This window comes from Alexandromys fortis, unplaced genomic scaffold, assembly GCF_014885135.2.
Source record: "Alexandromys fortis isolate MF-2015 unplaced genomic scaffold, M_Fortis_MF-2015_v1.1 scaffold_22, whole genome shotgun sequence".
In the NCBI taxonomy this organism is placed as follows: Eukaryota; Metazoa; Chordata; class Mammalia; order Rodentia; family Cricetidae; genus Alexandromys; species Alexandromys fortis.
The window spans coordinates 8975657-9002270 of record NW_026067900.1 but is presented as its reverse complement, the minus strand read 5'-3'; the positions used below and the strand labels follow the sequence as shown (position 1 = coordinate 9002270).

Genomic DNA, 26614 nt, shown 5'->3' with positions numbered 1-26614 from the left:
CCCTGACCTCCTTTATCGGACCTGCTTTTATTCAGTGGGAGACTTTCCTAGCCAAACTGGGCCTTTTCCGGGTGTGCAAACTGACTAAATGTATATCTTCTAAGTTTGGTTTCCTCTTGCACTAAGCCGCTTGTTTTGTGGGTGTTGGACGGGAACATAGTGTCGCAGTCATGCTGAAAGACATTCAGTCTGCTGACCCCCAGTGTTTTCCTTGTCACAGTTGCAACTGCTATTCCATGCCACCAGCCAGTTTCCCCGGAAAGGAAGAAGAGAAAAGCAAACATTAAAAGATGTAAATAAAATTGGATAGCACAAAGGAAGTCCAGAATCTAAATGCTAAAAATTGTAGGGAGGAAAACAGGAGCTGATCAAGATGCTCTCTCAGGCCAGGATAGATGAGCCCTGATTGAAAACCTCGCTTCACCCACCAGCAACTGCAAAACTTCAAAAGCCATGTTGACTAGAAGGCCCTGCTGGGGGGCTGGAGAGATGGCTCAACAGTGAAGGCTGTCCTTCCAGAGGACCCGGGTTCGACTCACGGCACACATGGCGGCTCACAACTGTCTGTAACTTCAGTTACAGAGGACCCGAAACCAATGGCAAAACACTAATGCACATAAAATAATAAAATAAAAAAAAGAAGGCCCTGCTGACAAAACTTCCCATGTTGGGAAACCCCTGAAAACTGGAAGAAAGTAGAAAAGTGCCTCTAAATCCTGAAAGGAAGCAATGAGCAATCTAGAACTGCACATCTTGGATGAAGTAACAGAAGATGCTCAGACAAGCGAGGTGGCGGACAGTCTCCTGCCCACCTACTCCTGGGCCGGAAGCTGCTGCAGGACGTGCTCCAGCAAAGCAAGGACCACAGACAAAAAAGGAGCAAGGCCAGAAACAGGAGACTCCAGGGGGAAGAGAGGGGACAGGAATCCGGAGTCCGGACACTGCAGGCACACTGCAGGGACAGTGGTGACTGTGTGTGTGTGTGTGTGTGTGTGTGTGTGTGTGTACCTGAAACATACAGGAGAAAGATAGCCCAGGCATGAACAAACTGGGAGACTCTGCAAGATCACACGCGAGAAACCTAATGGGAAGGAATGTCTGCAGAAGAGATTTCCACAACTATGAGAGAACTCAGGGATGGGCCATAAAAAAGTTTATACGAAACTAGCCCAAAACCAATCAAGTAAGAAAGATGAAGGCAATTATTAACTCAAGGAGGCACAGTGTGAGAAAGAAATAATCTTAGCTGATTGCACGGTTCAGCTCAGCAGAGCATGAGATTCATGATATGGATAATGAGTAGTGATTGGAGTGGAATTATGATATAATTACACTGGGTGGGGCTAGGGATGCCAAGAGATGGGTGGGGAGTAGAAAGATAAAGATAATGCCTCAAACTGGAAATCAAGAAAAGCCTTCTATTTAAAGACATATTTCAAGCTGGTTGGGTGTGGTAGCAGCATCTGCAATCCTAGCTAGCCAGCACTTGGGAGATAGAAGCTGAAAGAAAGCAAAGTCATCGTTGGCAACAGATCAAGTTCAAGGCCACCCTGGGCTATGGAAGACCCCATCTCAGAATAAAACAAAACAAAAATAAAGATCGAGGCAGAAAGGAAAATAACCCACAAGAAGAACAGGGAGTTTTCTGTGGACCTGGCTGGCAAGAAATGATAGATCCTGTCATTTTTTTTTTGTAACAAACCATATTGAACTGTTTGATTCTTTCAATTAAATTACATAGAATTTTTTTTGGGGAAAAAGACCCTCAGCTAATCCAGTGGACACCCTTAAGTATCTTAAAATGTGACTGAAATCTTGTCGGGGCCAAGGAACCTAGTTAGGCTCAAAAGGAGCAGGGTTGCAGGGTTCATCATGACAGTTAGGGGTCAGTTATTCGGTTAATAAAGTTGTTCAAAACCCTGGAGCACAGCCCTGCCTTCACATTAGAGTCACAAGGGGACTTTGAGAGCTTCTTCACTCCATGTTCCCCTGAGCCAATGAATCCCCGAGGCAGGGCAGGCGGATGGAGGCAGCCTAAATTGAAAAGCCTGAGATTCTATAAATTGCAGTCTACTAGATCTATTGCTGGCCTAAGGAAACATTTTAAAATTTACCTCTTTATTCAATCATTCATTCATTTTTGGTTTTGAGACAGAGGCTACCTACATACGTATCCCCCAGCAGTTTTTAACTCGCCCTGGAGCCCAGGCTGCCTCAGCCTCTGGAATACTGAAATACAGATGTGTGCCACTATTCCACCCCCAGCTTCGTAACCTTCCTTGCTAAAACATTTATCCCTATTTTTAAGTCAGGGCTTCCTGTGTCCTAGGCTAGCTTAGGATGACCTTGAGTTTCTGACCCTCCCCCGTCTCAGTCTTCTGGTTACAGACTGTGTCACCACATACCCAGTGCGCATGCATACTGCTGGGGCCTGAACCCAGAATCTCTGCACCCTGGGCAGGCAGTTTTCCAACTGAGCTACATCTCCATGATCCCTGGCTTCATTTCTTTTATTTATAATTATTCCCTTAAAATGCTTGTCGTGTGTATATGATGTGTGTATGTGTGTGTGTATCTGTGAGTTTGATGGCGCGCACATGGAAGTCACAGGACCTCAGTTCTTTCCTTCCGCCTTATTTGTGGGAAGGTCTCTTGTTTGGTAAACTTGGACTCTAGGCTAGTTGGCCTACTGACTTCTGGGGAGTTCTGTCTCTGCCTCCAGTACTTGGGAGTAGGGGTGCAGACACACACCACATCTGGCTTTTGTGGGTTCTGGGGATCTGACTGAATACCAAGCACTTTTACCCAGTAAGCCATCCCCTGGGCTCCTCATTTGCATTTTCAATTTTACCGAATTCAACTCTTAAGAGAGGCATAGCCACAAAATACAAACCGGGGCTGGAGAGGCGGCTCAGTGGCCACAGGCACTTACTGGCAAGCCTGGCCACTGGAACCCACATAAAGGGAGGAGGAAGAAAAGCAACTCCACAAAGTTGTCCTCTGACCGCCACATGCATGCTGTGGGACTCGTCCCCTGTCCCCTCCCAATTAATACACAATTAACATATATACAAGAATAATAAACAGAAACTTTAAAAGGAAGAAAACACAGGAGCTTGGTTCTGGAAACTTGCAACTGCCTATAACTCCAGGTCCAAGGGATCCAAACCCCTCTTTTCGTACCCTTACACACAGATACAGACACATGCACATAAATAAAAATATAGATAGAATCTTAAAAATCCCACAAACTGATACTTTTTGCTATTTGAGCAGAGTCTATAAATAACAGCTGATGGGCACAAGGCCAGGCATAAAGGCCCCAGGGCGGAAAGTGCCAAAGGATGGATTTGCAGAAGCCCTACTTGGCTGCAGAGAAGGGCTGATGACACTGGTCCCACCAAGTCAGGGCATGTGGCTGCATGGTGTCTGGGAAGCCAAGGAGGCAGAAGCCGTCTCTGCTGTCTGTATTTTAGACACCCAAATTGTGCTTCCCCAGATCTTGCTCAGGTAGTTCTCCCCATTTTCCCTTTGCTACGCTGGGGTTTCACCATGAAAGGAGTTGGAAACCCCATGTCTTTCTGGTGGGAATGCTGAGCAGGGCAGCTGCCAAGAACAGTTTCATGGCTCTGCTGCACGCTAAGCCTACAGTTATCACGGGGCCCAACAATCCCACCTAGGCTTGCACCCAGGAGTGCTGAAAGTCTGCAAAAAGCACGTAAAAGCACGCTCAGAGAACCGCATTCACACTAGGCAACCAGGGAGAGCCACCCACATTCCGGCTCTCTGTGTGTGGTAAGCATGATGCAGCATTGGCCTTGAGCTGGGGTGAAGTCCTGACATGCTACCTCGTGCAGAAGCCTGGAAAACACTCGGCTAAACAAGAAACCAGACACGAAAAGCCCTGAGCTGTCTGCTTCCAGTTATGTGCAGTGTCCAGGAGAGGCAGCTCCAGAGGCAGAAGGTAGCTTAGCGGTTGCTGGGGAGGGAAGGCTCAGAAGTGTTGACAGTGTGGGGTTTCTGAGTGAGGGAATTAAAGGGTGAGGGGTGTGCCATCCTGTGTAAAACCCACTGAAGGGTGTGCTTTAAAGTGCTGAAAAGAATGTTGTCTTGTGTGAGTTTTATCCCCATGCAAATGTAAAGAAGTGAACTGTCAGAATGCGATGTTAGAATCCAGCCTCTGCCCAGGTCACGATTATTTGCAGCGGTCCCTCCCCCATCACTGTTACAGACAGGCACCTACTGAAGCACTGTGACTCTCTAGCTAACAGACTCACCTGGGGGAGCGGAGAGTACACAACAAAGGGGCCACGGGTGCCACGTGCTGTTCATCACTCTCTTCCCGGCCTACTGCCTGGGAATCATCGTTCTACCTGTAGGCTTGCACTCTTCCCCCGTTCTCAGAAAGGTCTCAAAAAAAAAAGACCCCCCCACTTCTGCCACATGGGCCCTGATTCCCCTTCTTCAGGGACTCCCAAGAATTGGAATTTCCCTAGGAATCTCATGGAAGGAAGAGGAGAAGGCCAGAGAGCTAGCTGAGCAGGTAAAGGTGATTGTCATAAAGTTTATGACCTGAGTTTGATCCCAGGGAACTGCATTGTGAAAGCAGAGAACCAGCTCCTGTAAGTTGTCTTCTGACCTCCAATTTGTACTGTGGTGTACATGCAAACATGCGCGCGCGCGCGCGCGCGCGCGCGCACACACACACACACACACACACACACACAATAACTAAAAACAATAAACGTAGTTTAGTGAGATGGCTTGGTAGGTAAAAGTTATTTGGCACCAAGCCTGATGACCCAAAATTGATCCCTGAGACCTACATCTCCATCCAGAAGCTGCTAGCGCACATGTGTGTGTGTGGTATGAATATAGGTTAATGATGGCCAGGGAAGCTTGGAGGGGCACACTGCCCACCACCCCGCAGGGTCTGAGTGGGCTGGAGAGCGGAGTGGGAAAGAGGAATGGTTTAAGAACTTTCGTGTAGATTAAATGTTTAAAGCGAAGCTTTGTTAAGGCTGTAGAGAGAGCACCAGCTGCTCTTCCAGAGGACCCGTGTTCAATTCCCAGCACCCACATGGTGCTCACAGCCGTCTGTAACTCCTGTTCCAGGGATCTGACACCATCTTTTGGTCTCAGAGGCACCAGCCACATATGTGGTACACAGATAAACATACAAGCATAACATGAATATACATTATAAAAATAAAAATTACCCACCCCCCAGCAATATAAACCAAACCCTGGTTTATAGTGAAGGACACACTGTCATCAACTGAAGTTACTCCCAAGAACAAAAGTCTTGCTGAATTAGAGAACTAGTCTTTTTGAAAAATGTATATACATTTATTAAAAATTTGAAGTTACTTAAAATTTTATTCGAGGGGGACACTATAAATTCAGAAGTCCCGGGAATTAGGCACAGAAAGATAGACTTCCAAGGAATTCTTAAGGTTTTCTATTGCATTTGTCGTTGCTCTGGGGTTTTGGTGCTTTAGGTTCTTCTGCGGGGCAACCCTGGCTACTGAACAACTCCTCAAGAACCCCAAAACAGACGGGAGAGGCTCCGGTGTGCGTACAACCAGATGCAGACAGCCGCGCACCTACGGAGCGGATGTAGTTCTTTGGGGTACCCAGAAGACCATTTCCCCACTTAGCGACGAGCCCCTCCCCCTTCCAAATGCTGCCCCCGTTGCAACCCCAGGACTCCATGCAGCATGCAGGTAAAAAAAATGTCTCTAGGCAGGAGATTTCCTCAGTTCTCCAGCCATCTAAAACGGTCCCTTAGCGGGTCACAGTTGGCAGGTAAAATCGTTTTAAAATGTTAAAACTTAAAACTTTTTCCAGATATACAGGATGGTCGTCGCGATGATGCAGGACAGAAAAGCCTTGATGAGCACTCTCCTCCAAACAATGACTGGAAAGGGGCTCCTGAAGAAATCGCAAAAGCCATCCTGTAGGGGGCACACGAGGAGTATTAGACGGACTCTCCATGAACAAACCTGAGCCCCAGATACACAGAAGGTGGGGCCGAAGAGGTGGCCCTGCCACTGAGTGCACTGGCTGCTCTTGCAGAGGACTTGGGTTCAGATCCCAGCACTCACGTGGTAGCTCACAACGCCGGCTAATTCCAGGTCCAGGGGACCTGGCGCCCTCTACTGGCCTCGCTGAGCACTGCATGTACATGGCACAGAACACATGCAGGTACTCATCCACACAGAATAAAAATATCTAAATAAAAATTCACTGGAAGTGCTAGCGTGGAGCTTGGCGGTCAAACGTGATGACATGCACAAGGCCCTGGGCCAATCTCTAGTATGAAGGTTCTAGATCCTGCCATAAAATGAAAGGCACGTGCCTACCAAACACCCCAGGATCTGTTCACAGCTCAACTCGCATAGAAGCTGTCATCAAACTGCCCCATATGGCAGAGATGCCTCATAACACCTCACATTTTAGCTCAACGCTGAGGAAAGACATCTAGGAGAACTCTATAAAAACCTCTTTACTTTCTGACGCCTTCCCCACAACCTCCAATAAAACTGAAAAACTTAAACCTCGGGCATTCCCTCCTTTGACGGCACCTGTCTGTCTTCAGCTCTTCTAGTCACCCCCGGACCCTCCCCTCTCCAAATCAAAGTCAAAATGGTTTCAGAACTCATCGAGGCCCCCCCGGGTCAGACCTGTGGCTACCCCTTTAATAACCCCTGTCTTGATTTTTACATTCATAACCCCCCCACCCCCGCCGCTGCTTAGCACACTGCCCATCTCAACTCATCCAGACTGCTGTGTGTACAGCACATGACTCAGGCTCATGAGGACAACATCCTTCCATTGTGCCAACACAGACGTCAGTCTCTGACTCAGATACGTCCAGACAGATGTGCTGACTCCACACCACCCCAAGTTAATATGTAGCAACCAGAGACTGAATTCATGCCTGCCACCCCAAACAAAAAGGCTGGGAAGGTTACATTTGTGTACAGAGTGTATTCAAGCCATGTTCGCCACAGCAGCTGCTTTCGCTGCCTTCACAGCTCAGATGGAAGAAATAGCGGAGGCCACACTGAAAGCCAGCCCGTGATGTGTAAGCGTCTCTTCCCCGAAGGGAGTTCACCAGCCCCAGGCTCCCTGAGGCCCCGAGTATGGCCAGCAAATCCTGTATGGTGAACATACATTAACCAAAGGAGCCAACATTTTCCCCTGCCCTTGCTGCTCTGGAAACAGTGACAACCCAACTTCAAGCACTTATTCACCACTAAGTGGCATGGGGCCTCCTCCCTCCTCTGGAACCCATAAGAGGGGATTCCGGCTTTGTCCCATAGACCTGAACACCACGCAGAGTCCGTCATGCTGCCTGTCCTTGGTATTAACTCTGTGAGTCTCTTATCCAAAAGAAAACTGGCCTCACCGTTCCTCTTGAACCCTCCCAAGTCTGAGAGCTCATGGGGAGAGAGGAGAAGTGAGGAAGGAGAGGGGGAGAGGAGAGAGAGGGCTCAGAGGGTTCTCAAAACCCCAGCTGAACGCAGTCTACCGGCCCGGCCCAGTGAGACCCACACAGCAGGAACAGGGCAGGAGTTACCGCTAACCCTTCTGACACACCGCCTTTCCTTCTCAGGGGGTCTAAATGCAGACTGCTGACAGGCTTTTTTACAGCAGGTTTTAGTAATTTACATTTATAGTATAACACGGGTCACTTCAGCTTTGATTCAGCCCTGACGGGGAAGAAGAAACCTGAGGCCAAGCTCAGCACCTGGGCTAAACTAGGGTGGAGGTTTTTTTTTTTTTTTTTTCTTCTCTGGCGGTGCTGGGTATCGAACCCAAGGCCTCACAGATGCTAACAATCTACAGTCACACTTTATTCTCATGCCGCGTGTTTTCCTTGGCCCGTAGCTCTGGGTAGCTGCCTCTTTAGCTTTTTACAACTCAGAGATTCGGGACCAACAGAAAGTCAGGAGCCTGCCCAGCAGGGAAAAGGGCAATGGGCGAGAAGACCCCAGTCAGGGGCCACACTTGGTCACAGACAGTTCACAGCCCCTAGGGCTTTAGTCTCCTGCAGGGTTAGAGAAAGGAGAGGAAGTTCTGGAGGGCCTGGGCGTGACCCATAGTCCCTTTTATACTGCTCGGGCTTCTCGGACCTAATAAGCCCTCCCTGAAAGTTCCAAGGGCAAGGGGTAGGGAATGCCATGTGTGCCTAGTCACCCCTGAATGGATTTTTATGAGAAATATTGAGCCAAGGGCCGTCTGAGTGCCTCTAAAGAAATCCTCGGGCTGGGGCCGGGGCTCAGTAAATAGAGTTTTTCTGGCCTGTTCAAAGCCCCCCCCCCATCCCGGAGGGGGTGTCCAGGGGCCTCCACATCCGCACCGCATCAACCCATCCATAGTAGCATAGCCTGTAAGTAGTGCCCCGGGAATGCAAGCAGGAGGACCATATTTATAGGAGGCTATGAATGAGTCCAGCCTGGGCTACCTGAGACCCTTACTTTAGGAAAAAAAAAAAAACAGTAAAGGAAGAAAATAAAATCGGACTGCACAGTAAAGCTGAAGTGCTCCTGGTCTCTGAGAGGCATTTAGCACAGCACCCCCACCCAATCGCACCCCCCCACACACACACCATCACACCCACGCTTCGCGTGTGGTCTCACCCAGCCGTCATGAGTCTCCAGCCACAAGCGATGATGTCTCAGGAGCCGATTACACAGTAAATCCACGAGGAGATGGCAGTCCCGGGCCACTTGCACTGGATTGTTCCCACCGTTCCTCTGCGTGGTAGCGTGGCTAGGGTCTTGATCCAGAAGCGTCCCCGCGAAGGTCAAGAGCACCACCAGGCGGCCCCAGTTGAAGTTTGGGGCATCGGAGAACACCCCATTCGCCATCTGTCTCACCAGCTCCACGCGGTTGCCCTGGTAGCCAAAGAAGGTGGAGAAGAAAGCCTCGTGCTGCTGTTGCATCCGCGCTGCCAGAGAGCGCAGCAATTCCGCCTCGGCCGATGTGGGCGGTGACTCGGGGACACCCGGTTCCCGAGCACAGAACGTCAAGAAGTCAGTCAACAGCAGTCTAGTGCGTTCCTGCAACGGGTCGTCCATTCTTGGGCCTCTGCACCCGGCCCAACCCAGCCGGCTTTCAAGGCCCAGCGGCTTCCTGCCTCCACCCCCCAGATGATTGGGAATTTCACTTGCACCTGTTGCAAGGAGCGAGGCCCATGATGGAGCAAACAAGAACAACGTGGGACCCTCGGGTTACTGCCTACCTTTTGCCCAAGGATTAAGAATTAGCGGGGTTCTGGAACTTTCTAGGCGTTGGTAGGCCTTAGAATTGTCATTCTCCTACCTCGGCCTCCTGAATCTCTGGAATTACAGGCTTGTGCCATCAGGCCGGGCTAGAAGCCACGTCTTAACTTGCTATGAACCCGGCCGGCTTGTTTGGAAAGTGAGGATATATAAATAATTTTGCAAAGGGGCTGTCCTAAGCTGGAGGAGGCAATGCAGGCCGGGCCCCTGACTCTTGCCTGTCTATGACCTACCAGCTACGTTCCCTAGAATCCTTGCAGGCCTCCCTTGACCAAGTCTCTAGTTCATCAGTTCTCAACATTCCTAACGTTGCGACCCTCTCCTTGCAGTTACTCCCAACAATACAATTATTTTGTTGCTACTTCATAACTGTAATTTTGCTACTGTTATGAGTCCTAAGTACCTGCTGTGCAGGATATCTATCTCATATGGGACCCCAAAGAGGTCACAGGTTGAGACCTACTGCTCTGGTAGGTTACAGTTCTGCTGGGCTCTATTCCTCGTGGGCCCTCCTGGGGCTGTTTTTTTGACTTTCTGTGAGCTGAGGTTACCCCGTTTCCTAGACATCACTTGTGCCCAGCTGTCCGGTCCCTTCTTTATGTCCACACTCTCTAGAAGCCTGCTTTAATCCAGGGCAGTCTCCCTGGGGGGCAAAGAGAACTCTCTAGAGTGTCACAGTATAACCCAGAACCAGCGTGTGTCCCTGAGACTCTTTCAGGGCTCCTAAGGGACATTTAAATAATCCTAATGACATGACAAAAATGTGTGTGACGTTTCTCACTCTCAAGTCCAAAGAGGCTGCTGAGGTCACAGGAGCGCCCCGATGGCTGGAAGAGTGTGTTTGCTGCATTCTGGGGTCTCTCTGAGGAGCAACCGTCTGGGGCTGAGGCTATAAAGGCAAAGCCAACACTATGCAAAGAGCCAGCCAGGCAATCTGGGGGTACACTCCTTCTCCTGCTTCTCAGGGGCAGCAAATCTTTGGCCAGATGCCCAAGGCCATGCATAGCGCCAGTTTTACCCAGGAATGATTACCAGTGTCCAAGATGACCTTAGATTCCCAGTATTCTTTAAAAAAAAATCCTTTTAGAGATGGGGTCTTGGGGGCCTGGGGCTGTACCTTTCAAGTTCTGGGTTTGGTCCCAGCAGCACACCTACAATTTTAGTGCACCCAGTATGTGGTGCATGCTGACAAACGGGGTGTTCCAGCACCAGAAGTTTACAATCCTACTTGGCAATGCAGCAAATTTGAGGGCAGCCTGGGAATATATGATACATTGTTTCATAAAAAACAAAACAAGGGGCATTGAGATTGTTCAGGAGGTAAGGGTGCTTCTTACTAAGCTGGAGGATCTGAGTTCAATCCCCAGGCACCACAAGTGGAAGCTGCGAACAGGCTCCCACTGACTGCACTCTGACGTCCACACATGTTCTGTGGCATGGGTATCCAACACACACACACACACACACACACACACACACACACACACACACAATAAATAAATGAATAAAATAATGAACAACTAAATATAAAAAGACAAAACAGAGCAAAACAACCCCCACACACACACAAAATGAAAAGCAGAGGTCTCACATGTGACTGAGGTTGGCCTTGAGCTCTTGGGCTCAAGCCTCCTCCTCCTGCCTCTGAACCACCCCACTCCCCAAGTACCTGGACTTAAAAGTGTGTGCCACCACGGCTGTTAACATGACATTTTACTAGATAAGGCATTTCTAAAAGAACAAACCTCTACACCTTTAAAAGAAAAATGGAAGAAAAAAAGCAGGGACCTCGTAATAAGAAGCAGGCAGTAGCATCTAGAAGGAACTGCTGACTCAAATAAAGACAGGATACCCCTTTGATAGCAAAGACATTATTATTCATGACCTGGCCATCAGTCTTAGTACAGCCGCTGTGTAGGACACTCAGATATTATTTACACGGATAATACCCACTTTAACTTAGGCATTTCTGACAACACTACTAGTAGGCTTAACCCATTTAGTGTCTTGTCTTCCCACGGCAGAAGGTTCTGGTTGCTCTTGGCAGCGTTTGAGCTATAAATGGCAACCAGTTTTTCCTCTCCAGTGTGGGGGACTGCCCTGCCCTAGCCCACCATCTATCGCAGCGCCCCAAGTCAGACATCTGGCCTGTTTTCTCATGTGTCTGCTTCCTTTGGAAAGGCTCTCCCAGACAAAAACATCATCTAAAAAAATACAACTGAACAGGTTGGGAAAAAGAGATACTTTGACATAAAAACAGTTTTAAAAAGTGGTTCTGTGTAGTCACAGTTGGAGCTGGAATTTTCTTCTCTGACAGATCAATGCACAGTCATTCTCACAGTCCACAGAGCTGGCATGTCCAGAGGAAGTTTCTAGAAGCCACAGTCCACACCAAGAAAAGGTAGTTTAAAGTGCTCTGAAGACAGACCGGATTCGAGGAAGCAACGGGGGACAGTTTAAATGCTGATAAATGTGGAACTCTACTGGATGAAATAACTTAAAAAACAGACAAACTTTACAGAGTGTTGGAGATGAAGCAAGGACTCGAAGGTACAGTCCAAGTGCTGAGACCTACAGGGGTGCATTTCCAGGAAGGGGACGGTTTTCGTGGTGACACTGGAGGGCTGAGTGATGAGCTGTGAAGTTGCTCCCATGAGCTAACCTGTGGGAAGTCCTGGGCTCCTCTAGAAGTCATAGCTACATGGGAGGACACATGTTCTTCGTGCACGCTGTGAGAGGATTATGCCCAAACCTGAAAAGACGAAGGTAGATCATTTTTAGTAGTTATTCATAAAACTTGAGTTTAAGAGAGGAAAACAGAAAACAGGTCTTACACACTCACACATACACACACGTATACACACATGCACACACATATACACATGCACATACATAGACACAGACATACATGCACACACAGACAGACAGACATAAATGCACACACATGAACACACATACACACACACAGACACACACACACCTCCCACTCACACACTCCACCAAACAGGGCTCTCGAGGCTTCAGCATCTCTGATACCTACCCCTCAGTTAACCATCGGCATGGCAGCCACTGGTGACGCCTTAGACTGAGAACTGAACCATGTGAATCCTCCCAGCTCATTGTTGTTCATCAACACCTCACTACTAAACTTTGTTTTTGTAACGTTGCAAAAAAATCTTTTTATCTATTTGTCCCAAAACTAGGCATTCAACCTACTCCCGTTAAAATAAATAGAACTTTCTAGGACCTTAGTACAACATTCTTCATTCATGATTTAGTGTGTATGTGTCTGTGTGTGCTGTAGTGTACACGAGTAGGTCAGAGGATAATTTGTGGGCACCAGTTCTCTCCAACCACTCTGTGGGTTCCAGGACTCAAACTCAGGCTGTTGGGCTTGGCAGCAAGCGCCTTTACCCATGAGACATCTTGTTGGCCCCTCTAGGACTTTCTTTAAAAATCTGCCCCTCACCCTCTGCCCAGCCATGTTAAAATTATTATGCTCCAAATATGTCCAAGCCGAATCAAGTCATTATCCAAAGATCTATCTCAAACTTGACCCCTAAACCCTCACACAAGGCTCTGTCAGACCTGGTATCTTGCATAGCAACGGGCAATGTGCTTGGCACTCCCACGCTCCAGGAACACCCGACGCCCACCTCCCTGCTTTCTGCTGTGGTGGTGGGACTCTAACTCTAGGGGAGTTGAAAAGCTGATCAAAGCCACAAGGCCCTTCTCCTGGAATAGTATTCATACAATCAGTAGGCCATGCCAGGGGCCTTCACCTCCTCACATGGAGTCTGTCCCAGTGTGGAGAACCCTGCAGCACAGGGAGCAGTGACTGGGAACCTGGGACTTACTCAAGGCCAGAATCACAACAACATCAGACATGTAGGGGAAAATGAAACAAAGGATTTGGGTTCTTCAAGTTCCATTATTCTTTCGGCACCATTCTTGGTCTCTCTGAACACGTGTGTGGACAAAGCTCCTGACCTCCCAGAGCCTCCCCTTTGGCATCTACCTTAGCTCTGGACATGAGAATGCTGGCTGACAGCCCATCTCAGGAAGGCCACCAGGCCTTCCTTTCCTTTCACACAGGGAAATGGGACATCTCCTTACTCTTAGGGTGTGATCCCATGACCCTGAGCAGAATGCTGTCCCGTCAGGAGAAACTCGAAGAGTGCTGACGCGGTTCTCATGTCCAAACAGGATGGAGACCCTAGAGCCCTTGAGAACGTCCCAGACATTGATGGTGTAGTCATTGTACCCAGCAAAGAGCAGGCGACCTAGAAGCAGAAGATGCAATGGTTAAACCAGTTCCTGTTTCTCCTTCCTTGACAGTCACTCATCCTCACTCACTTACTAATGAATTTTTCCATCCATCCATCCATCCATCCATCCATCCATCCATTCATCCATCCATCATCCATCCTCCATCCATCTATCCATCAACCATCCATCCTCCATCCATCCATCCATCATCCATCCATCCATTCATCCATCCATCCTCCATCCATCCATCACCCATCCATCCTCCATCTATCCATCATCCATCCATCTTCCATTCATCAATCCATCCAGCCATCCATCCTCCATCCATTCTCCATCCATCCATCCTTCATCCATCCATCCATCATCCATCCATTCTCCATCCATCCATCCTCCATCCATCATCCATCCATCCATCCATCATCTATCCATCCATCCATCCTCCATTCATCAATCCATACACCCATCATCCATCCATCCATCCATCCATCCATTCATCATCTATCTATCATCCATCCATCCTCCATCCATCCATCCTCCATCCATTCTCCATTCATCCATCCATCCATCCTCCATCCATCCATCCATCCTCCATCCTCCATCCATCCATCCATTCATCCATCCATCATCCATTCATTCATCCATCCATCCATCCTCCATCCATCCATCCATCCTCCATCCATCCATCCTACATCCATCCATCCATTCATCCATCCATCATCCATTCATCCATCCATCCATCCATCATCTATCCATCCATCCATCCATCCTCCATTCATCAATCCATACACCCATCATCCATCCATCCATCCATCCATTCATCATCTATCTATCATCCATCCATCCATCCTCCATCCATCCATCCTCCATCCATTCTCCATTCATCCATCCATCCTCCATCCATCCTCCATCCATCCATCCTCCATCCATTCTCCATTCATCCATCCATCCTCCATCCATCCTCCATCCATCCATCATCCATCCATCCTCATCCATCCATCCATCCATCATCCATCCATCCTCCAGCCATCCATCCTCCATCCATCCATCCATCCTCCATCCATCCATCCTCCATCCATTCTCCATTCATCCATCCATCCTCCATCCATACATCCATCCATCCTCCATCCATCCATCCATCCATCATCCATCCATCCATCCATCATCTATCCTCTGTCCATCCATCCATCATCCATCATCCATCCATCCATCCATCCATCCATCCATCCATCCATCATCTATCCATCCATCCTCCATCCATCCATCCATCATCCATCCATCCTCCATCCATCCATCCATCATCCATCCATCATCCATCCATCCATCATCCATCTATCCATCCATCCTCCATCCATCATTCATCCATCCATCCAATCAACAGATTCATCTAGGTCCACTCTGTGTCAGGCACTGTATTCTGCCTTTGCAGTTCAGGAGAAAGCTGTCACTGTCCTCTGTGGACGGCATGGGACAGACAGAAATATCATTGTAGCATCATGTGGAAGGAGCCACCATGCCAGGCTCACATGAGATGGAGGAAGCCAGGCGGTGGCGGCGCACACCTTTAATCACAGCACTCAGAGGCAAAGGCTGGCTGGGTTGACAAAGCAAGTTCCAGGACAGCCAGAGTTGTCACAAAGAAAAAACCCTGTCTTGAAAAACGAAAACAAAACAAATGTGTGTAGGATGCCACTGGGCTTTAGAGGAAGCAGGAACACTCCTGCCATTTCTAAACCTTCAACTTGGGTTTACAGAGATTAAAACAAGGTGATCGATGCTTTCGGGGACGGAACAGTGGAGTGGTGTAGAGGTGCCAGGAAGTGGCTGTAATTTTGTGTGCAAAGGCGTAGACTCAGAACAGGGGAGTGCCCCATCAGCACTGGTCTGGCTTCTGCTAGCTGTCTCCTAGCTGTGGGCAGGGCAACAGGGAGTTTCCCAGCACAAAGGGAAAGGGGGTGTGTGTTAGGCGAAGGGTATCTGAAGGTCAGATGTGGCCTGAGTGTACTGCCCCACAAAAGGCTCAGAGAGACAAAGCTAGGCAGAGAGGTGCTTTGCTTTTTAGGTCCTACACTCCTGGAGAAGTTTCTGAAATAAAACCTTACCGCTGAGGGAGAAGTCCACGCTCGACGCTCCAAATATGATACTCTCCTTGGAGTAGATGGCGACCTCTCTGTCTGCCCGCAGGTCGTAGAGGCGGCACTGTGAAGAAACAGACAAAGGTGCACATCATTCTGACTTCAGCCTGTCAAAGGGCAGGCCACAGAACTACTATTGGGGTCAGCAGCTCTGTAGCTTGAGGCATGACAGGAGAAAATCCTTTTAGTTCTCTCTCCTGTTATTTTATACTTCAGGCCCATTTCCTGTTAATCTCCATGGGTCAGCAGAGACTCAAAGAAACAGCAAGTGTAGAAAGTTCCTTCAGGGACAGAGATAAACAGAAAACCCTACTTTCTTTTCCATGATGAAGCACACACAGTCAACATGGAACATTCCGGAATACTTAGAAATTCATGCTCGAGGAAATGAAAGTCTCCCCAAGAGGTATTGGCTAATGACTGCAATGTTCTTTCTTATGTTTCTTTTTTATTTTATGTATATGTGCTGGATACTTTTATGTCAGTTGGGGATTTGGCTTAGTGGTAGAGCATCTGCTTAGCAAGTGCAAGGCCCTGGTCCGGTCCTCAACTCTGGGAAGAAGAAAAGAAGTTTGGGTTGTAGGCAAGCCTATATGGCATTTGCTTAATTAGTGATTGATGGAGGAGGGCCCAGCCCATTGTGGGTGGGGCCACCCCTGGGCTGGTGGTCCTGGGTTGTATAAAAAAGCAGGCTGAGCAAGCTATGAGAAGCAAGCCAATAAGCAGCTTCCCTCCATGGCCTGGGCCAGCTCCTGCCCCAGGGTCCTGACCTGTTTGAGTTCCTGTCCTGACTTCCTTTGATGCTGAACAGTGTGATATGAAAGTGTAAATTAAATAAACCATTTCCTTCCCGACTTGCGTTTGGTCACGGTGTTACATCACAGCAACAGAAACCCTAAGTGTGGAAGCAGACAGGGTTAGCGTCCCACTGCCGTCTCTGTCAACACTGCGTGGTAAGCACTTGCAGAATTAGTCTTCAAAGAAGATGATTTACATGTCTGTCCAATATTCTCCACGTGGCTATGTCTCAATCTGCTAGGCCAGGGCCAGCTAAATGTTTTTCTTATGACTAATTTTTTTCTTTTATACATAATTCTATGATGAACATTTTTGTGGGAAGAAAACTGGTTTCTGAATATATTACAAGGGGCAATGGGCTGGGCAGTAACAATAGAACTGCCCATAGCCATGTAATGAACCTTTTTATGTAAAAATCTTTATATACATGTTGATGTCGGAAATAAAGTTACATTAGCTTAGGAGCAGAACCCCTGGAATAGAATTATTTCCAGGAAATGGCATGGCCAAAATTTACATATTTTTGACACATAAGGGTTTTTTTTAAAAAAATATTTTATTACTTATGTGAATATGGACGAATATGGACATGTGTGTGTGCACGTGCATGTGTGTGTGTATGAGTGCACATGTGGATGGGTGTGTGAGGAGGACAGAAGAGGGTGTCAGATTCCCCAGAACTGGAGTTACAGGAGGTTGTAAGTCACCTGACATGGAACCTGGGAATTAAACTTGGGTCCTATGGGAGGGTAGCAAGCTCTCTTAAACTCCGAGCCATCTCTTCAGCCCTAAGATTTTCGTTGTTACTAAAATGCATTAATTTCTCTCGTAATGTCTTCCATAGCAGAAGCTCAGAGTGAAGCCTATTATTTAATAGGCTATTTAATATTTTTTTATTGATTTTTATTGAGCTCTACATTTTTCTCTGCTCCCCTCCCTGCCTCTCCCCTATTTGATATTTTTAAGAACAACAATAAATGACATTATGCTTTCTCTTAAAAACACGTCAACATAATTTGCCCCTCGTAACGAATCCGTGAGGAGTGAATCTGTTTTTAGGCAAGTGACCAATGTCCGAGAGTTTAAACAGTCAGAGGACTGAAAATATTCACTGATAGCAAGGTCTATTGCTTTGTAGCCCAGGCTGGCTGTGAACTTTACGTGGCTGAGGATGATCTTGAACTCTCTCATGTTCTCCCTCTTACTTCCACCTCCCTTGTGCTGTGGTTGCAAGCCCTGTACCACCATGCTGGGCTTTATGGCAGTGTTCTTAACAGGGGGAAACCTTAGGAAGAGCTCCCTCCAGATTGAAGGCTCTTTGAGCACACAACCGCATGCCAATAACATGAAATGCCAGACGATTATTAAGAGAATACACGAGCCGGGCAGTGGTGGTGCACACCTTTAATCCCAGCACTCGGGAGGCAGAGGCAGGCGGATCTCTGTGAGTTCGAGGCCAGCCTGGTCTAGAAGAGCTAGTTCCAGGACAGGAACCAAAAGCTACAGAGAAACCCTGTCTCGAAAAAAGAGAGAGAGAGAGAGAGAGAGAGAGAGAGAGAGAGAGAGAGAGAGAGAGAATATACACAAGCGAAAAGTGCTTGTTCAGCCCAGCAGAATGTGTACAAGCTGTGGTCCAGTGAGAAAGATAAATCTACAAAGAGACATTGTGTTGACAAAGAGAAAGAGCATTCAGGGTTCCTTAAACTCTGTGTGGCTTTCCTTAGGAAAGGAGAGTAATTTAATTTTCTTTATTTTTTTTTCAGTGACTACACATGACTTCTGTGACCAAAAAACAAGTTGATTAAATAAAGTGCCAGGCGGTGGTGGGGCATGCCTGTAATTCCAGCACTTGGGAGTCAGAGGCAGGTGACTCTCCATGAGTCTGAGGCCAGCCTGGTCTACAAAGTGAGTTCCATGACAGTCTGAGCTGCTCCATAGAGAAACCTTGTCTTGGAAAACAAAAACAAACAAACAAAGCTAAAGGGTTGGAGATGTGGCTCCACCGCTGTCAAGATCACAGGCTGCTTGCTAATCCAGAGGATCAGGTTTCAAACACCCAGATGGGGGCTCACACCTGTAACTCCAGTCTCAGGGCATCCTAGTGCCCTCTTCTGGTCTCCAAGGGCACCAAACATACATGTGGTGCATAGACACACAAACAGGTAAAACATCCATACGCATAAAAATACTCAAATCAAATTTGAAAAAAAAATTAAAGCCTGGTGCTTTCCTGGTCCCTTTTGTTGCTTTGTTTTAAATAAAATACCCTGCCACCTTTGCAAGTAAATAAAGAAAGAAAGCAAAAACAAGCTATTCTCTCTGCCTTGAAAGGGCTCTCAATGACTGAGAAACATACCGTTGCATCATCGGACCCAGAAGCAAAGGCATCTCCACTGGGGTAGTATCTGCAGAGAAAGTTGGCAGAAAGTCTGTTATGGGGAGCAGCCACCCCCAGCCACCGACCCCAGCCCCTAGAATCCCTGGGAAGGCATCCTGGCTCAGGGTCTCCTACCCAGAAGCTGCACTTCTGGGACTCAGGAGGACTCTTGCACAAGCTAGAGGGGAGTCTCATGTGGTGTGCCCACCAGCCCCTCATGTTCCTCCAGCAAACCCGGGACAGCGGACTGCCTTACAGAGAGGTGTGCTGAGAGCCAAATGCCATAACCCACATTCACTGTGGACACGCAACAAAGCAGGAGCCCTGGGATGCACCTGATTCCCCAAGTGTGGCTCAGAGCACAGGCACAACAGTCAGATGGACAGAGCCACAGCCACTAGCACCGTCACGACGTGCAGTGCTTTGGGCAGGGACATCAACTTTCCCAGCCTGGTTTCCTCATCTGAAAAGTGAGGGTAATAAAGCCTGTCTTCTGGGTGAAGATCTAACAGGGCAGGGAGTCCCAAGAATCGGCAATGCTATCAAATAAAAAGCAATCAAGGAACGGTGGCTGTGGCTGTTCCCACTGTCACAGTGCTCAGCACGGAGTATAGATGCTAGATTATAAACCGAAGCAGGAGTGGAGTAGGGTATTTATTATTATAGATGGGGGTCTCACGTAGCCCAGGCTAGTCTTGAACTCTGTAGGTGAATGACCTTGAACTTGTGATCATCCTGCCTCCACCTCCTCTGTTCTGTTCTGTTCTGAGAATACAGGAGTGAGCTGCAACATTTGGTTCTATGCCACGCTAGAGAGAGAACTCTGGGTACACTAGTTAAGCATTCTCCCAGCACAGCATCCCATGAACAAGTAAGTGTCTTTAAGCCCTTCACTCTGCCCACACTCAGAGGCATCCCCACCTCTTTCAAAGCATCTTCTTTCTGGTTATAAATGGCCTCCACCCCACAGTTTGTCCATGGGGAGATTATAATTAAAAATACTAATGAATTGGAAACTTTGTTATTTTTTTTAATGCATATATTTGTGAAGGTGTGTGTGTGTGCATCTAGAAGGTGGAGGACACTTTCAGTTGTCAATCTCAGGATAGACTAATACCTCTTTCCCAGGTGACCTCCCAAATTACAAAGAAGGAGCAGAACGACATTATCCTGACCCTTTGTTCAGGATGGCATCAGTTTTGTCTCAAAAGGCGGGGTGACCACCTTCTGTGCGGCGGGTGCCAATTATAGCCTAAAATTCTGGCCACTATACAATGTAAAATTCTGGGCCTGTGTAATGCGACCCTCCACTTTTGAGTGGGGTTGTCAGTGACCTGGAGTTAACAGTCAGGCTAGATTGGCTGGCTACTCAGCCCCAGGAAGTCTCTTATCTCTGCCTCCTCAGGGCTGGGATTATAGCCACCTGCTACTATGCATTTTAATGTGGTTGATAGAGATAGAAGTTGGAGGGCATTTGGAGAGATGGCTCAGTGGTTAAGAGATTGAAGTTGGGTCCTCAAGTGATTTACCAAATGAGCCTTCTTCCCCTGGCTCCAGTAAGCTTGATTTTATAAAGTTCTGACTCAAGAGGATGAGAACAGAAATGCTGGAAGGAAAATGCCCACGATGCTTAGCTCTGTCTGCCCCACACCATGGTGTGACTATATTACGTGGGTTCTTTTTAAAACACGTGTGTGTGTTGTGTGTGTGTGTGTGTGTGTGTGTGTGGTGTATGTGTGTGTTAGGTTATGATCATGTGAGTGCAAGTGTCCGAAGAGAGTATTGGGTTTCCCGGAGCTGGAATCAGAGGCAGTTGGGGGTCACCTGACGAGGATGCAGGAAACTGAACTCAGAGGAGCATGTCTGGTGTTTTCTCATCAAGAACAATGGCAATTCTTAGGACTCTGAGCAGAAAGATGTTTTATATTTAGCCATGGCTGTGGCACCTTCTGAACATGTGAAGTCCTAACTCTTTTCTGGAACCTCATAGAGCTCTCTACCAAACAAACTGTCTAGGGTTTTCTTAACTGAAGTAGCCCCATGCAGCTTCTGCCCAGCTCCCTCTACACTTTCTCTAGCCTTCCCTGTCTAAACAAATGGGCCACCGCTGACGGTCCCGATTAGAGACTGGGGCTCCCTGGGCACAGGGCTCTTACAGTGTGGCTCATCCCACCCTGATGCCCTTCTTTAACAATTCGAAAGCCTGGCTCTTCAACTAAAAATCACCTTCTCAGAGGCAGTGGCCCTCTAAGAAGCAGCCCATCCACTCATACCCCTGTTCTATTTTCACCTCGTTGTATATGTGTGTATCTTCTTAAGTCTGGTTTGTTTCCTGAAGGGTAACAGAGGCCTTGTCTATCATGCTGTAATCCGACTTCTGAGGAAATGCCTTGCATGATGTATACACCTATTAAGTATCTGAAGAATGGTCAAGAAATACTGGCTCACTCAGGGAGGATATAGGTTGCTCTAAAGCAAGTAGATTAAGTGTTCCTGGAACCTGGAACCTTTCCTGTTGAGGAGCCCTCTCTCTTCAGGTAACCTCTGGGATGTGTGCGTGTACATACGTGCACGCGTGCGTGCGTGTGTGTGTGTGTGTGTGTGTGTGTGTGATCTAGGCCCCAGTAAAGGCCCAGGACAGAGAGTCTCATGCATTTTGCTCACTGACCGGACACTGTTGACATCAGATTCATGAGTTTCAAAGGCTTGCACACACTGGCCAGAGCGCATGTCCCACACCATGGCCTTCTTGTCACAACCCTGCAAACAGAAGACCGCCCGGTTAGTTATCCACTGCAAGTACCATATACAGACAGGGATGAGCCTGAACAAGCGCCTCCACCCAGTGAGGCTGAGGAGGCAGAATCAAGGGATCTCGGGATAGAAGAGTGGGTAGGTTTCTTCACACACAGACACACACAAACACACACACACAGACACACAGACACACACCCTTAGTGTCTTTCCCTCTTTTGTGCATCTCTGAGTTGGAGCAAGACCTTCAGGGTTTCCTCCCTCTTTCCTCCCGGGCTTTTCACTCTCCTTCACTTCTCTTCCATTTTCTCCTTTCCCTTCCCTAAGCCCAAAGCAAGCAGATGTTGGTGCATGTAGTGGGGGTGGGGGAGCCCAGGCTGTTGACACTAACGGATAAGTTGGTGACATCAAAACCGAGCAGCCGGGGCTGGAGAGATGGCTCAGAGGTTAAGAGCGTTGCCTGCTCTTCCAAAGGTCCTGAGTTCAATTCCCAGCAACCTCATGGTGGCTCACAACTATCTGTAATGAGGTCTGATGCCCTCTTCTGGCCTGCAGGTATATACACAGACAGAATGTTGTAAAAATAAATAGATAAATAAATTAATTAATTAAAAACAAAAACAAAAAACGAGCATCCAAGAGCCTCAGCTTTGTTGGAACTGCAGAGCCAACCCTCAGCAGAATTAGATATAGGGTTCCTTTGGGTCACCTGTGCCTCAGCATCACGTTAACCTGGGAAACAGCTGTCCAGGGCCTCTTCATAGGCCTGCCATTGAACAGGTGGAAAGCCACCCCCCCCCGGGCCTTCTGCCTCAACCCTGAAAACTACATGCTCTCTCTGAGTCATTCATAAACCATAAGCAAAAAATTTTCCATATTTTGCTATCAAGATGCTGGGAGCTCTTTGATAAATTCCCAGAGCCTGAATAGCAAAAGGCATTCTCTCAACAGTTAGATGAATTGATAGCTTAAAGCATTCCAGTTAGTTGGCTTCAAAGGTATAAAGAGGTCCAGTGACATCTTAAGAGCACCTGTCCTGGGGTATAGCGCCCTGAGAGTTTCACTGAGGACCGAGACAATACAATTCAAGTATCTCCAACCTCCTAGTGGACGCTAAGGTGAATGGAGCTCACGTATGCAGAGACAATATAGCCTACAGAGAGAGTGGTCACTTCAAGAGAGCAGTGTGGTGGAGCAGGGACGATGCAGTTATACAAAGGCACAGGGGGAAGGCATGTATGGACGGCCAAAACGAGAAGAAAATCAGGATCTCTCCCCATGAGCAATGGGAGGCTCTTAATGGCTTGTCTCCCAAGGCTGTTCCCCGGGCAGCTCGCAGTAGAGAGCTTTGTGGCATTTGGCTACAGAAATTACCACCGTCTCCTGACCAGGGGAGGCAGGTTTGGGAGCTGGCATCCCTCCCAGCTACACAACATATGCTACATACTCTTTCATCTAAAGGGCAACGAGTGCTATCGTGAAGTATGCTAAGCTCCTAGATGAAACCAGTTAGGGTCCATGGATGCTGAGTCCTATAGTTCCCCTTCTGTTTCCTGCACCCAAGGGCGAGAGAAGGATGGTGACCAAGAGATGTGGGATGGGAGTGTTTCCTGTGTCTCTCCCACCCCCGGCAGCCTAGTGATATGCCAGCACTAGCTCCTCTTAACAGGCATTGTACACGCTCAGTGGCCTGCAATTGAGCCCCGAGCAGCAGCATTCAAACAGAACATTCCAGATCTCCATTCCAGCGAGCTGAACAGTTCCAGGAAAGAGACAGGACCAGACCCGAGGACAAAGAACTGCCAGCATCTACCTCCCTAGTGGATAGAAGACCCCAGAGATTTTCCTTGTCTTTACCCCAGACACGAAGGTGTTTCCAGTTTCTGAGGGGGCCAGGTCCAAGCAGAGGACGTCAGCCCCATGGCCATGGAAGCTCTGCAGCAGCTGTCCGCTCTCCACATCCCACAGGGCGCATGTCCCATCACCGCTGGCTGTCAGGATCTGTGTGAAGAAAGAGAGCGTTGGGGAAGGTTGCTGAAGACTTAACCTTCCACAAAATATAGAAACACACACACACACAGAGGGCAAATGCTGAGAAGTCTCTCCTATAGGTGGAAAGTCAGAGTGTGCGAGAGGTTTTTTTGTTATTTGTTTGTTTTGTAAAGTGCTTGCCCGACAAGCATGAAGACCTGAGTTGGAGCCCTGCAGTGGTCCATACTTGTGATTAAGACAGATGGGTCCCAGGTCTTGCTGGACGACCATCCTATCCTAACTGGGGAGCCCCGAGGCCTAATGAGAGATCCAGTCTCAAAAAATATGGCAGATGGCTCATAAGGATCAACAACTGAGTCTGCCCTCTGCCCTCCACATGTATGCACATGTATGCACGTGAACACATTCATGGACACACACACACACACACACACACACACACACACACACACCTATCTGCTTGCTCCAGGAAATACTCTTCCTGGAGGTCAGAGCCAGCCATATAATAACTTACTTACCAAGGTTAATAGCTTGATCACCAGGTCTCACTTGAAGACCCTCGGCTTGCTGGGCTTCCAGTCCAGCACTACCAGGTCCTAAACCAGGCTCCTGCCTGCCGTGCAGGTCTGTATGGCTGACTCAACTATGAGAGCAGTCACAACCCGACAAAGACATGCAGTCGGCGTGTTAGAGTTGTGCCCTGGCTGTGGCAAGACAGGGCACAGACTTAATGATGCCCATAACATTTTGTTCTTGCCTTTTTTTTTTAAATTAAAAGGCTTTTAAAAAAATTTATGTGTGTGTGCGAGGGAGGAAAATAATGTGTGTGTGCCTTTGAGAGCAGAAGTCAAAATTAGGAGTCAGATAGCTGGAGTTATAGGCGTCTATTGGGATACCTAGCTAGTTATGAGGTCATTTCTCCAGCCTCAACTCTTATTTTTTTAAGATTAGAGTGTAAGGGCTGGAGAGATGGCTCAGAGACTAAGAGCACTGGCTGCTCTTGCAGAGAAGAAGGGGGGGAGTGGTGGTGGGGGTGTGTGGTTTCCTGCAGGGGATCTGATGCCCTCTTCTGGCCTCTGTGGGCACTGCATGCGTTTGGTACACAGACATACAAGCAGGCAAAGACTTAATATACATAAAATAAATCTGAAAAGAAATGTAAAAATGAAAGTGTAAAACACGGACAGGGAGATGCATGCAGTGCACAGCCCTGAAGCCCAGCAGCTGTGGAATGCTATGCTGTCTGCGTTACAGGCTGCACTCTGGCCTTCATGCAACAGAAGCAGAGTGCTCACTGCATCAGCAGTTTAACTCTACCCCAGTACTCCTGGTTTTCCTTTCTGATTTTATTAAGAACAGTGACCAAGGAGAAACAACCTCTGGAGCCTGCAGCACACAGGGCACGCCTTACCCTGCAGTTACCAGATGTGTTCTGCAAGGGGGTGCTCCGGGGTAATGCGAGCACTTACCTGCTGCAAGGGGGTGCCCAGGGGTAATGCGAGCACTTACCTGCTGCAAGGGGGTACCCCGAGGTAGTGTGAGCACTTACCTGCTGCAAGGGGGTGCCCAGGGGTAATGTGAGCACTTACCTGCATGTCCGAGTTGGTGAAGCTACAGGCAGACAGGTAGTTTGTGTGCATAGCGACAGACTTCTTCTTGGCAGCCATGTTCTCATTTTTGTCAAATGTCAGTGGATACACGGAACACTTATTATCCAGACCCCTGGCACAGAAGACAGAGGAACCAAAGGCTGACACGGAAGGACAAGCGACATGCATCCTTTCTCGTCTGTACTGACTTTGCAAACTTTTTTTTTCAGCAGCATCTTACATTAAAACCTCTCCGCTTTGACTCTGAAGATCTTCTAATTTATAGTCAAACGGAAACAAACCCACAAATATGAAACTGGGAATTCTTTTGGATCCACAAACAAGTGTGTGGGAGCAAACGCAGAACTATCTAGATGCAGACATGGTATTTAATTCTATATAGATCAAGGTACACATTTATATCTCCCCCAAAGAGACAGAGAGAGAGAGAGAGAGAGAGAGAGAGAGAGACAGAGAGAGAGAGAGAGAGAGAGAGAGAGAGAGAGAGAGAGAGAGAGAGACAGAGAGAGACAGAGAGAGAGAGAGAGAGAGAGAGAGAGAGAGAGAGAGAGACAGAGACAGAGACAGAGACAGAGACTGAGAGAGAGAGAGACAGAGGGAGGGAGAGGAATGTACCACAGCACACATGTGGAGTCAGAGCTCCACTTTCAGGAGTCAGGTCTCTCCATCCACAGTGGGACCCAGGGACGGACTCAGGTCACCAGCTTGCACAGCAAGCTCAGTTACTCTCTGAGCCATCTGTGGGCCTCTGTCCAGGTTTTCATGTGGGTGACGGGGTCTGAACTCAGGCCCTCACATTCCTTTATCCACTGAGCTTGGACTTCTGACTGCTTTTTGTTGTTCACGACAGCTCTTGGCCAGCTGTTTCTAAGGGCTGCTCATGCTGAACTTAATTGTTTTTCATGGTTAGAAAGGACTGAGATCTCTGAGTTCGAGGCTGGCCAGGTCTACAGAGTGAGTTCCAGGTTAGCTAGGACTGCACAGAGAAAGCCTGTCTCGGTGGGAAAGTACAGGCCTGTGTCAGAAATGTTTTTGGATCATTTGGATTTTGGAATTCTTGACTATACAAAGCAAAACATTATTTTGTGGCTAATGGACTTTTGGGAAACTTACCCACAAGCGATGGCACATCCCGACGGAGCGTAAGCGCACGCCATCACCCACGTGCAGGGCATGGTGACAGCGTGCTCCTGAAACATTAGTACAGTCAGCAGTGAGTAACAGGCACTTCCACACAGGCCTTAATACAAACACCAGGGGCTCTACTGGCTTGTCACTGTTTACAAGGCAGTGGCAAGGGCTTCACAAAGTGGGCTTCGCACTGTCGAGGGGGCTCAGCCGTCCAGAACAAACCATTTGCCGGGGGCCTGACCACTAGTGACTGTCCTG

General features: G+C 48.2%; 2 protein-coding genes across 2 annotated transcripts in view; both read right to left on the bottom strand.

Moving 5' to 3' along the window:
• Positions 1-5395: 5395 nt before the first annotated feature.
• On the bottom strand, positions 5396-9091 carry Bcl2l10 (BCL2 like 10). Its single transcript, XM_050127008.1, has 2 exons — positions 8649-9091; positions 5396-5957 (listed from the first exon to the last, which is right to left on the bottom strand). The coding sequence occupies exons 1-2, from the start codon at positions 9087-9089 to the stop codon at positions 5835-5837; spliced, it is 564 nt and encodes a 187-aa protein (XP_049982965.1). The 5' UTR covers positions 9090-9091; the 3' UTR covers positions 5396-5834.
• A 1978-nt stretch (positions 9092-11069) lies between these two features.
• Gnb5 (G protein subunit beta 5) overlaps positions 11070-26614 on the bottom strand; it is a 31522-nt gene continuing 15977 nt past the window's right edge. Inside the window, exons 4-11 of the mRNA XM_050127534.1 lie at positions 26339-26415; positions 25205-25337; positions 23481-23624; positions 21538-21629; positions 18849-18897; positions 15662-15758; positions 13410-13576; positions 11070-12045 (exon numbers count right to left, since the gene is read on the bottom strand). Of these exons, the coding sequence (XP_049983491.1) occupies positions 12034-12045; positions 13410-13576; positions 15662-15758; positions 18849-18897; positions 21538-21629; positions 23481-23624; positions 25205-25337; positions 26339-26415 (771 nt within the window). The 3' untranslated portion in view covers positions 11070-12033. The remainder of the gene's footprint in view (positions 12046-13409; positions 13577-15661; positions 15759-18848; positions 18898-21537; positions 21630-23480; positions 23625-25204; positions 25338-26338; positions 26416-26614) is intronic.